Source organism: Hemibagrus wyckioides, linkage group LG27 (genome assembly GCF_019097595.1).
Source record: "Hemibagrus wyckioides isolate EC202008001 linkage group LG27, SWU_Hwy_1.0, whole genome shotgun sequence".
Classification (NCBI taxonomy): Eukaryota; Metazoa; Chordata; class Actinopteri; order Siluriformes; family Bagridae; genus Hemibagrus; species Hemibagrus wyckioides.
In genome coordinates, this window is record NC_080736.1 from 9,013,406 (window position 1) to 9,025,000 (window position 11,595).

The window sequence follows — 11,595 nt, forward strand, 5'->3', positions numbered from 1 at the left end:
AATTAAATGTGCACCTCAACTCTCCTGTTTCCACCAAAACTGTCCGTCGGGAGCTCCACAGGGTCAGTGTACATGGCCGGGCTGCTATAGCCAAACATTTGGTCACTCGTGCCAATGCCAAACGTCGGTTTCAATGGTGCCAGCAGCGAAAATCTTGGGCTGTGGACAATGTGAAACATGTATTGTTCTCTGATGAGTCCACCTTCACTGTTTTTCCCACATCCGGGAGAGTTACGGTGTGGAGAAGCCCCAAAGAAGCGTACCACCCAGACTGTTGCATGCCCAGAGTGAAGCATGGGGGTGGATCAGTGATGGTTTGGGATGCAATATCATGGCATTCCCTAAGCCCAATACTTGTGCTAGATGGGCACGTCACTGCCAAGGACTACCGAACCATTCTGGAGGACCATGTGCACCCAATGGTTCCAACATTGTATCCTGAAGGCGGTGCCGTGTATCAGGATGATAATGCACCAATAGACACAGCAAGACTGGTGACAGAGTGGTTTGATGAACATGAAAGTGAAGTTGAACATCTCCCATGGCCTGCACAGTCACCAGATCTAAATATTATTGAGCCACTTTGGGGTGTTTTGGAGGAGCGAGTCAGGAAACGTTTTCCTCCACCAGCATCACGTAGTGACCTGGCCACTATTCTGTGAGAAGAATGGCTCAAAATCCCTCTGGCCACTGTGCAGGACTTGTATCTGTCATTCCCAAGACGAACTGATGCTGTATTGGCCGCAAAAGGAGGCCCTACACCATACTAATGAATTATTGTGGTCTAAAACCAGGCGTTTCAGTTTCATTGTCCAACCCCTGTATATATATGTATATATGTATGTATGTATATATATATATATATATATATATATATATATATATATATATATATATATATATATATATATATATAATGTATATATGTATGTATGTGTGTGTGAAATAAATATAATGGTTTTTTTTTAGATATTTTTATATGTATTATTTTTCTATTATTGTGATCTATCTATCTATCTATCTATCTGTCTGTCTGGCTGGCTGGCTGGCTGTCAAAAAAACAGCCCCCCCCACCCCCCATCTCCAAAGTTTGTTGTCCAATTGCAATAATTTTACCAAAAAAAAAAATGTAATCATTAATAAAAGAAAAAAATACAGTGGCCTTAAAATATATGTATTATTTTTTAAAAATATTTATATATATATATATATATATATATATATATATATATATATATAGAGAGAGAGAGAGAGAGAGAGAGAGAGAGAGAGGTGAGAGAGGGAGAAAGAAAGCACTGAAACAAAAATAGTAGTAAATAACTTTATTCATTGTGAAAGAAAAATGCAAAACGTCAATATATTTTCACCCACTGAAAGAAATATGCCTTAAAAAAGGAAAATGATAAAATACAAGCTCACGTTCAACAGCAGAAGCTTGATATCTTGATATTCCCCAAACGGGATCTTGATATTTCTTTGAAAAGCAGTAACTTTCTTTGATATGTACAAATGAGGTAAAAACATCTCACAATATGCAGTACTACATATTCACCACAAAAAATATGTCTTCGAAATTAAGATGACACTGATCTGTCGGAGATGATAGAAAACCATGGAGACCGTTTGTGTCTCTGGAATATTATTTTCACCTCACACCTCACAGTTTTTCCCCCTTTTTCAATCGTGTTATGAGGATGAATCTGAACTGCAGTCCTGTTTGATCCTTTATCTTGTCTCTGAAAACGCAAGTACCATTTCCAAGCTTTATGTTGCTGCCTCTGGAAAAAATTGGCACTTTTGAGATCCTTAATAAGAGTGACGACTTTTCCACCGACTTCTCCGTCTCCCATGATGCTTTGGTTTGCAGCATGACAGTGAGCGATCAGTTCGTATTAGGATTAGTGCTCTGATGTCTTTTAGCACACTCCTACACACCACAGCTGCACTGTCATGCTCCACATTAAGAGCTGCACAAAAAAAAAAAAAAAACATGCCAGGAATGAAAGTGAAAAAAGAAAAAGGATGGAGAGGGCCAGGGGGATGTGTGTGGAGGGCGGAGAAACATAACCATAGGGTACACTGTTGGCATTTGTGACCTCACAGGTGGAGGCTGTATTCCATTTAAGGTGGGCAAAAAGCGGCACAACAAACTTTCACGCCTTGTGCTGCTTCATGAAGCCATTAGGATGGGTTGTGTTAAAATGCTCTCAGTGTCAGGAGCTAGAGGTTCACTTACCTCCAACTTTCTATTCCAAATGTTCTGGGTTGAATTCACCTTTATATCGAGGTTCATCAGGTTTCTCAGCAGGGTTGCGTTGTGTGACAAGGGGGAAAAAAAAAAAACTCACTTTCCACTTATAGTTCTTTTTGCCAGGAGTAAAAATGCCACATGCTGTGCGGGTTTTTGTTAAAGACATAATGCTTCCTAAAGGGAGCAAAATGGAGTGGAACCTCACTAGTTTCGTACCACCGAGAGCAGCTCCTGTGCAGAATACAGCTCCTATCTCCACCCAATAATGTGAACCAGTCTCATATGTGCATATACTCAAATATTTAGCTCTTTTATGCAAACTCTGTAGTACAGGCCTCTGTGAAAACCTCATCTAAATCCTTTAGTTTTGCTCCGACATGGACCTCCACGTCCCGTGTCCCAAACACATTAGTATTCCGATTCTGCTCAAGAGCGAGGGCACAATTTGTATTCCCGTCTAACGCTGGAGAAAAGGGCTTGAACAATAAGCCTGGTCTCAGCCTCATTTTCTTTAGTGCTTCCTCATTTTTTTCCACAGTCACTCCTTCCTTCCTGCCATCCAAGGGGAGTAAAAATTTATAAGGAGAATGGTGTGAATTAAAAAAATAAATAAATAAGCTTTGACCAAGGTGTAACTGATGAACGTTGTAGGTACTTTGACAGCGCGAGTAGCAAATGATTTTAGAAAAGCAAACTAAGGAAGGCCATGGAGAAAAGTAAAAAAAAAAAAAAAAAAAAGATCCCATCTTAAATGTCCAAGCACTTTTCCTTTTCATTCAAAACATTTATGGAACGTAGACATGTAGGACAGCGCATGAGAAAAGATCAGCCTGTAAGGCTTTTCTCCAATAGGACTCAAAGTTAACGGATGCTATCACTTTCTGCCATTGTCACCCACGAGTTGCGGCTGAAGTGTAGGGTTTTTTTTTTTTTTTTTGCAGGGCAAGATTAAGTGTCATATATGGACGCTTATTTCTTTGACTGGCATTTCCCATTTGTGGCTCATTGATAGTCCAGGGACACCAGGCTGTCTCTGTCTCACCCAACTCAGGAGAAATGTTTTGTAAAGAATCACAATCCCAAACAAGGACAGAAAGCAAAGCAGACCTTGTTCGGTTTTACAAAAAAAAAAAAATATTCCCTGTGATTCTGGGTCCATCCCTGACGCTCACATTTCCAGAAAAGTCTTCCAGATTGTAGCCATTCTGCTGCATGTAAAGAGAGCGCTTAGAGGTCGCTAGCCTCCGCCCTTTCATAAAGTGCGCGGAGTTTATCGAAGCGTGGCCCCCAATCTTTGAGACACTCATGTCCGGCAGCGCTGCTCTCATCCAGACCAGCAGAGCTGAAGGAGCTGAGCGAGCCAGCCGGAGAACCTCCACCTTCGGTAGAGAACACCTGAAGCGAGTCAGCCGGCGCAGAGTCTGCGTGTTGCTCGGCATCTCGGATGATCTCGCACAAGTAGCGTGCTAGGTCCTGGCTGGAGAAGGACAAGCTCTTGCGGGCGAGCTGGGCGGTGCGGGTGGCTGCAGAGGCGGCACACTGGCCCTGGGCAGGCGCGTGGTTCAGGGGCACATCTCTGCGCAGGGTAGTACTGCTGGACGAAGTGCTGGTTGCTGTCGGAGCTCGGGATGGCAGATCCGCCTGATGGAGGTGGAGTTGTTGCTGCTGGATGGGGGCGTGAAAATGATGGAGGGCTCGGGAACGACTGTACTGTACGGACTGGGCCGGACTTGGCTGCAGGGACTTCTGCAGCTCTGCCATGTCGTATGCATTCTGCGAGAAATAGAGGAAAGCAGGAAGAAAAGAAAATGAAAGAAATAAATAAGGTTTATTTGACAGGCATATTCATTAATTAAAGTTAATACGACACGCTTTCTACAGCACTTCTTTTTAGTGTCAGCATATGAAATATGTAACATAAACAACTCTTGATCCATTGGCTAATAAGAGTAGAAGAAGAGACACTTGACAGCATAAGAGGCTCTGCGTCTTCATTACAGAATGCATTCTTCTGTTAACCATTAATGGCATAAATCCTTACTCATGCCACTAATGCTAAAGCCTGATTAGCTTCTATGAGTGCACCTCTCTTTCCACCTGACAGAAAGAAAGAAAGAAAGAAAGAAAGAAAGAGAGGGAGAAAGAGAGCTGTGACAGAGACTGAGTGCACTCACCATAGTGAAAAATGATGGCACTTCCAAGACCCATAAAATTGGCGCTTTTCTCGAGCTAATAATGAGGAAGATCGGATACAGAGAACTAATTGCTTATCTATATGTATTTGGATTTAAACCTTGAGTGGGCGTGGCCTAGACGAAAATGTGTTTTTGTTTATTTGTTGTTTTCTGTGGCTCAGATTGCACAGCTACTAGATGCAAGTAATACATTCTAATAAATTTAGTTTTTGCAGAATGGTACTCAAACTAGAGCTGACTGACCAAAATGACTACACACTATATGCACTATGTACTATGTGTATGTCTTTCAGAAGGGTAGGATTATCTCAAATGGAACCCTAACGTTTTTTTTTTTACTGACCAGAAGTATAAGCCATTTCCCTGTCAATGACAAATGACATCAGATGCATGCAATATGACGCCACTAGCGTCTAGGAATAAGAGCATCACCCGGGTACTTGAAGTGCACTTCTTCTTGTTAGAATTTTAAGTGTACTACTTACAGTGCACTATTTACACTACAAAATGTCACAGAATAAGGTATATGTATGTGATTCGGGACGCACCTTTCATGGGTTTTTTTTTTAAATAATACTATACAGATTTTCCCAACTGGATTTTTGGGCTGATGGTACTCTTAGTCCCTGACATAATGAACCAGTATAAGGATATATACAAGGATACAAGAACACCTGCTAAAAGACATAAATATTACAATATCTAAACAAATGAAAAGCCTGACCATGAAGGTACTAAGGATGACATTCTTTGCTTCTTTGCCAGCTTCTATGTCTGACCAGTCACTTCTGCATATTTTAACTAAAAACTTCTTGGTCTTGTGTCCTTTTTGGTCTTGATTGTGGTTTTAATCTCTTCATTTTTAATAATGTTTTTCAATCATATTCCATTTGTGAAAACATTGTAAGTGCCTGAGGTATGTGGTAATTGATTCCCGTTTTAACTTAAGTCTTCAAACATCAGGTAATCAGGCTGTGCATGTGGTAATCAAGGTGAAACCCAAGAGCATATGTCTGAATGTGCCAATGAGACATTGCACTTTAACAGCCTAGACAAACCAACGTATCTACCACCTGCTGACATCAGTTGGTGCATTTCTTCTCACTCGATGGCAATGCTTTATAGTCGTCACTCCTTCCCCCACCCCCCAAATTGGGTAGAATAAACTTTTAGAGCTTTTCTCCCCAGTGCATTCACTTTCACTAAAAATGTCATGGGTAAAATGTCAAGCTGTCACGGTATCTTGAAACGTTCAGCTTTCAACAGTTTCGACTCGGCATGAAAACCGGATCGGGTGGGCTGCTGATGTTAAAGGTTGCCGTGGAGACAGTTCCACATGAGCCGTCATGGCAACTGTGTTTCGGTCAGACTTTTTGGACGTCCTACCGTAGGTTGTCATAGCGACATGGGCCACTTATGTCTAACTCTAACATTCTGGCTGCGGTATGTTATGCCGAATGAAATAGTACAATTTCCCCATCATTGACATGACAGTGCAACGTTAATGTTTTAATCAGGCAGGGAGCATTCACCTGATCTTCCTCGCCTCCGCCTTCCTCATCGTAGTTGAGCACGTTCTCGCGGATGTCCTCCCAGCCATCGTGATGAGCGGAAACGTGGTACACGCCCTCCTTTAGGCCCTTGTAGCTTCGCCAGCGTGTGTACAGAAAGATCCCCAGCAGCAGAACTACACACACACACACACACACACACACACACACATGAGAACGAGGAAAAAACAACCTCTCAGCATTATTCCTTGATGACTTTGGCCCTTCTGTGCCTGATCGTTACCATAAAGCTCAAGCTAATAAGGTCAATGGAGCCTGATCGTAGGTCAGGGAACACTACTTTAAAGTTTAACTGCTACCTTGGAGCCAATTAAAGAGAGTGATTATCTTAGCTTTGTAACCTTTAACAGTGGAACTCTGTAAATTGTTGGAGAGAAGTAAATTATATAAACATCAAATATTTACCATGATACAACCATGTAGACTGCTTGATTTACTAACTGTTTGCTTATATTCCTAATCCAGCCATAGTGTTATATCAGAAACATGTGGAAATACCATTTGTGCATTAAGTAATGCAATGCCTGTAGCTCTAACTTTAATGCCTCGGACAGCTGTATCTATACCATATCTGTATATAGATTTATACCTGGAATCGTTATGGCCTAAAACAGAAGTGGTGCAAATGGCAGCGCTGACAGCATGGTCTGACAGTTCCTCAACCTCAGCTACACTCAAATTCATAATTAATAGATTATTTTGTCTTTGCACCTCCCCACAATATTTTCTGACAAATGTAGATGCTTCTAGGTCCCAATATAATGTAATGAGCCACAATCCTCCAGCTGAAGCATCAAAATGAAGATTGGAGTTGAGAAAAAAATATATAAATAATGAAGGAATAAGGCTGCCGAGTGACGCAATAGAAAAAGGTTCATCCTATCAGCCAGGCATCTATGCGCTCAGGTATGAGGGCGGGAAGTGCCAAGTGTCAAAAAAGGAGACTTTAAATGTGAATGTAGTCAAATGCTACACAATTAGACAGAGAGCACTTCAGTACACACTGACTCGAGTACAGAGACAATAATGTTTTTATTAAAGATTAATGAAACAGTGCTTCCCTGTCAAGATCTTCCAAACTCAGATTGGCCTTTGAAGAAAATGATAGGTATATATACATTCTGAACTTTAGTCTGCATGGATTCTGAGCTTCTTCTAACATTCTCCCTCTCTCTTCCTCTCTCCTGTTGCTGTTTGCTTTCCGTGAGATTTCATGGCATTTCTCCATCTTTTTTTTTTTTCCTCCATGTAGTCCCCTTTGCCTTCGACTCATTCTGTTTCTCATTCTGTTTCCTTCTCTGTTCCACTGAGGCTTTCTTCATGTCACGGCTGTTTTGTGTCATGTATTTTCTTTTTTTTTTTTTCTCTGCTTCCACACTTGCTTTCTTTATTCATTGCTTTTTCTTGGTTACTATGAACTGCGGGTCGCGGCACTTGCCAGTTATTTGAGGCCAAACACCTCAGCTTCTGGGCAGTGAACACAAATCTAATAGTAAATCTTCTAGTCTTATTAAGCAGTAAAATCAGGTAAACAATATTTGCTGACATTAAGAGTATTCATATGTTTAATTCGAAAAAAGAGAGAAGATATTAATTTTATTAAAAAATGCAATTATTATTTTCATCCAATAATATTACTGCTTTTTTTTTTGGCTTTGGCAAATGTGCTCCACATAAATGAACATCAAGTATCTCCTCTTTAGAGATTTGTCATGCTGCGTCAGTGCCAAAGGAAGGTACTTACCCAAAGCCACAAGACGTTTTTAGCTCCGTTTTCTCCCCTAATCACTGCAAATAGGATTTCTGGCTCATACTCAAAGAGCAGTTTAAAAGGAGAGCAGCGTGCGTTCAAAGAGAAAGGTGGAGAGCAGTCCACTAATTGAATCGTCTTTCAGATAGAAAAGAGAAAAAAAAAGAAAGAACTCCCCCCTTTTAGTCTTCCCGTGTTTATGAAAGCGGACTGGATCTGGACCACTCACTCTGCAGTGCTTATCAGAGAGACGCAGGACAGTTGTGGTGATATCAAAGTCACAACGTGACATATGGTTTGTGTTAAATCTGTCCTGCTTCGTTTTTATCGAACAGTGTGTGAGATGATGATGACAGGATGTTCGCTTTACCATAAGGAGTGTGTCTCTGCATGCCTATCTAACTCAGATGACACAGAAGCAGGTGGATGTATGTTTGTAAAAATCAAGACAATATTTCACATTTTTAAAGGCTTGAGCTAAATAGTTAAATATATATATATATATATATATATATATATATATATATATATATATATATATGAAAGGAATGATTATACATACTAAGGATACAAATACAAGGCTTGAGCTAAATAGTTAAATATATATATATATATATATATGTGAAAGGAATGATTATAGATACTAAAGGTACAAATACATTATGTGGAGAGAACGATGTTTCCAACTCTATTTATTTATTTATTTATTAATTAGAAATGTCTATACTAGAGATTAAATGTGTAAGAGGAAGGAAGGAAATTCAACACTGGGTTCATTTAGTCATCCTCAGTCCCTGAGATGGTGTAAATTACACTTGATAGCTTGTTCGAATTTGGACATATAGAACCAAATAAACTTTTTAAAAAAATAAAAAATAAAAATAAAAATACCCCAACCAGGCACAAACAAAGATAAGAAACAGACCTAAGTAGGTGAAAGAATGTGAAAGAAAACCTTCTCTCAACTCAAAATGTCTACTCAGGAACTCAGGGTAGACTTTTTAACCTGAAATTCGTCCAGGTCCATGGATTGAAGTCAAATCAACACAGCTTGTACGCCGCATCTGAATCACTTTGTAGCTTTACAGAAAGTTATGCTGTATATATACCAGTATTTGCTTTGGATCAATCAACAAGCCGAAATAAATCTGCAGAAGTAAAACGCTTGTTAAATCTATAACACTGACTACGCAGTTCACTTTTTGTGGCGGAAAAATATATACATCAATCATCACAGAACGCTTGCGAACTTGTTGCTAACAAAAGACAAACATGTGTGAAGTCCATTTATTTCCTATAACCCATGAGCTACTGTACAACATGGAGCAACAACACAATCCCACACATATCTAGTTGAGTCCATTAATGAACTTTCCAGTGTTTCTGAGGGCAGAGTGTTAGATTTTATATTTCAGTCCAAAAAATAAATAAATAAATAAAATAAAAAATCATATAATCTTTGTCTCATAATCATAATGCTGCACCTAAACACGTTTTAAAAGCCTGTGATGTGAAATGTGCTGCAAATAACATTTTATAGATAGATTTTAATACAGATGGAACAATTTTATCAAATAAAACAATAAAGCTACTAAAGAAACAATGTGTGCTTGCAGCTACTGGAGCCATTGAGGTGAAAAAAAAAATCAATTCCTCCCAACTGATGCAAAAAGAGAAATAAATGAACAGATAGATAAAAAAGATAAATAAATAAAATACTTCCTAGATGAAAAGACTGCCTGGTTTATTCAGGTTCAATATGGCTCTCTGTGGCTTTGTGAGTGAATTTTTCTTTTTTTTCCTCTCTCGCTCTTTCTCAAAGCATAACTTTTAAGTTAACAGTTGTGAGAGATTTCAGAATGAGTTTCTGCAAGCGTTATTTCATAAGTTGAACTCTGCTGGACTGCGTTCAGGTTCTGCATTCTCCATCGATCTGTAAGCCTGAGTCTCTGCCCACACGGGATTACCCAGCAGCCCCTACGACTTGCCAGAATGATCGTAAACACCTTAAGGGCTGAGGTACTGTTCATGCATCTTCTCGTTGTGTGAATGTCTAGAGTATGAGTGACAGTAAGTGCACACTCACATGAGTAATGATGATATAATGTGGGGCTTGGTGCGTTCGGTGAGAACATAATTGCAAGAGCAATGAAAATATCCATCATGCAACAGACAACAAAGAATAATTATTTCTTAAGCGCAAGAGAGAAGAGCGCGAGTGCAAATTGCCAAAAATATTGATGCCAGCCAAACCCAATCCAAAAAAGTACAAGGACCATTAGTTTGTTGTTCGCTGAGTATACATCCTCCGTCATGTGCGTTGCAGTCTCACACACACTCGCCATAATCTTCCTGAATTCTGGACTTTTCTCAGAATCCTGATCCTGAATTTTTTTTGGTCTATTCCTGGCTTCATTCTGCTCCCAAATTTGATCTTCTGTGTTCTCACTTCTCTTGCACTTTTGTGGCCTTTTTTTTTTTTTTTTTGCTGTATTGCCTCATCTCACCTACTCTATGACTGTGTGTGTGTGTGTGTGTGTGTGTGTGCGTGTTATCTGCCACAGCCCTGTTCCCATAAGCAAGCCGACACTCTCGCCTCTGCCTCAGAGGAGAATCGTCTGCAGGGAAAATCCTTTGAGAACTTTTAAGGCTGCAAATCAGGATCAGCATGAGACAAGGCTGACATTTACTGCCATCCAGACACTGGCTAATCTCCACACACACACACAAAACACACACACAAAACACAGACGTATAGGAAAATAAAAAATGGAATTAGAAATGTGCCGTTTTTATTGGATGAGAAGGCAAACGCACACAGAGGGAGAGAAATCGAGAGAGAGAGAGAGAGAGAGAGAGAGAGAGTGAGAGAGTCAGTCAACTGCTTTGCCTCAATAATCAACTGCAGTGAGAAAAAAAAAATCAAAGGGGAATAAATCCAGCAGGTTGGAACAGATATGCTTCAGGAGGTGTGATGCAGTGGCTGCTGATGTACACTCTGATATGTTTGTGTGTGTATGTGTGTATGTGTGTGTGTGTGTTTGTGTGTGTGTGTTTATTACATTGTGGGGACCTTGGAACGCTTACACTATAGCAACCCAAATTTTTGTCAACCCAAATTATAGTCCCCACAATGTGTTTGTTAATATTTGCTCAGGAGACTCAGGAGGTGATGCTGGTATGTGTGGTGTACAATTCTTTTGACGGGCCTCACTAAGCACATACACCTGACATCTGGGTGTTCAGCTGTGTGTCATGTGTGCTCACTAGCTCCCCTGTTGTCTGGAACCGATATGGCTGACAGAACACACACACACACACACACACACACACACAGCACACGTGAGAACCTTGTTGTTAGAATAAGCATTGAAATTTTTTCATATTAATGGTAACACAGCTAGATCTATCTATCTATCTATCTATCTATCTATCTATCTATCTATCTATCTATCTATCTATCTATCTATCTATCTATCTATCTATCTATCTATCTATCTATCTATCTATCTATCTATCTATCTTCAGGGCTAAGTAGCTCAGCTATTATGCCAAATTTTGCCAAATCCTATTAAACATAGTACTACAGATGATAAACAGTAATGTTCTGGCAGACATAATGTGTAAATATATATAAAAAACATTTTTTATTTGGCATGTTTACAGGATGGATCCTCCCTCCCTCCCTCCCTCCCTCACTCACACCTCTTACTATGGAATTCCATCATGATCATCTCAGATAGAAGAGCTATACTGAGCTGGATGAACAAACACACATGTACACACTCTCACTACACACACACATACACTCACAAAACATTTACAACA

At 39.9% G+C, this 11,595-nt stretch overlaps 1 protein-coding gene across 1 annotated transcript in view; it reads right to left on the reverse strand.

The window, feature by feature from the left end:
- Positions 1–1,370: 1,370 nt before the first annotated feature.
- The window catches only part of si:ch211-186j3.6 (neural-cadherin), a 225,120-nt gene continuing 214,895 nt past the window's right edge, over positions 1,371–11,595 (reverse strand). Inside the window, exons 32-33 of the mRNA XM_058382382.1 lie at positions 5,979–6,133; positions 1,371–4,024 (exon numbers count right to left, since the gene is read on the reverse strand). Coding sequence (XP_058238365.1) covers positions 3,479–4,024; positions 5,979–6,133 — 701 coding nt within the window. The 3' untranslated portion in view covers positions 1,371–3,478. The remainder of the gene's footprint in view (positions 4,025–5,978; positions 6,134–11,595) is intronic.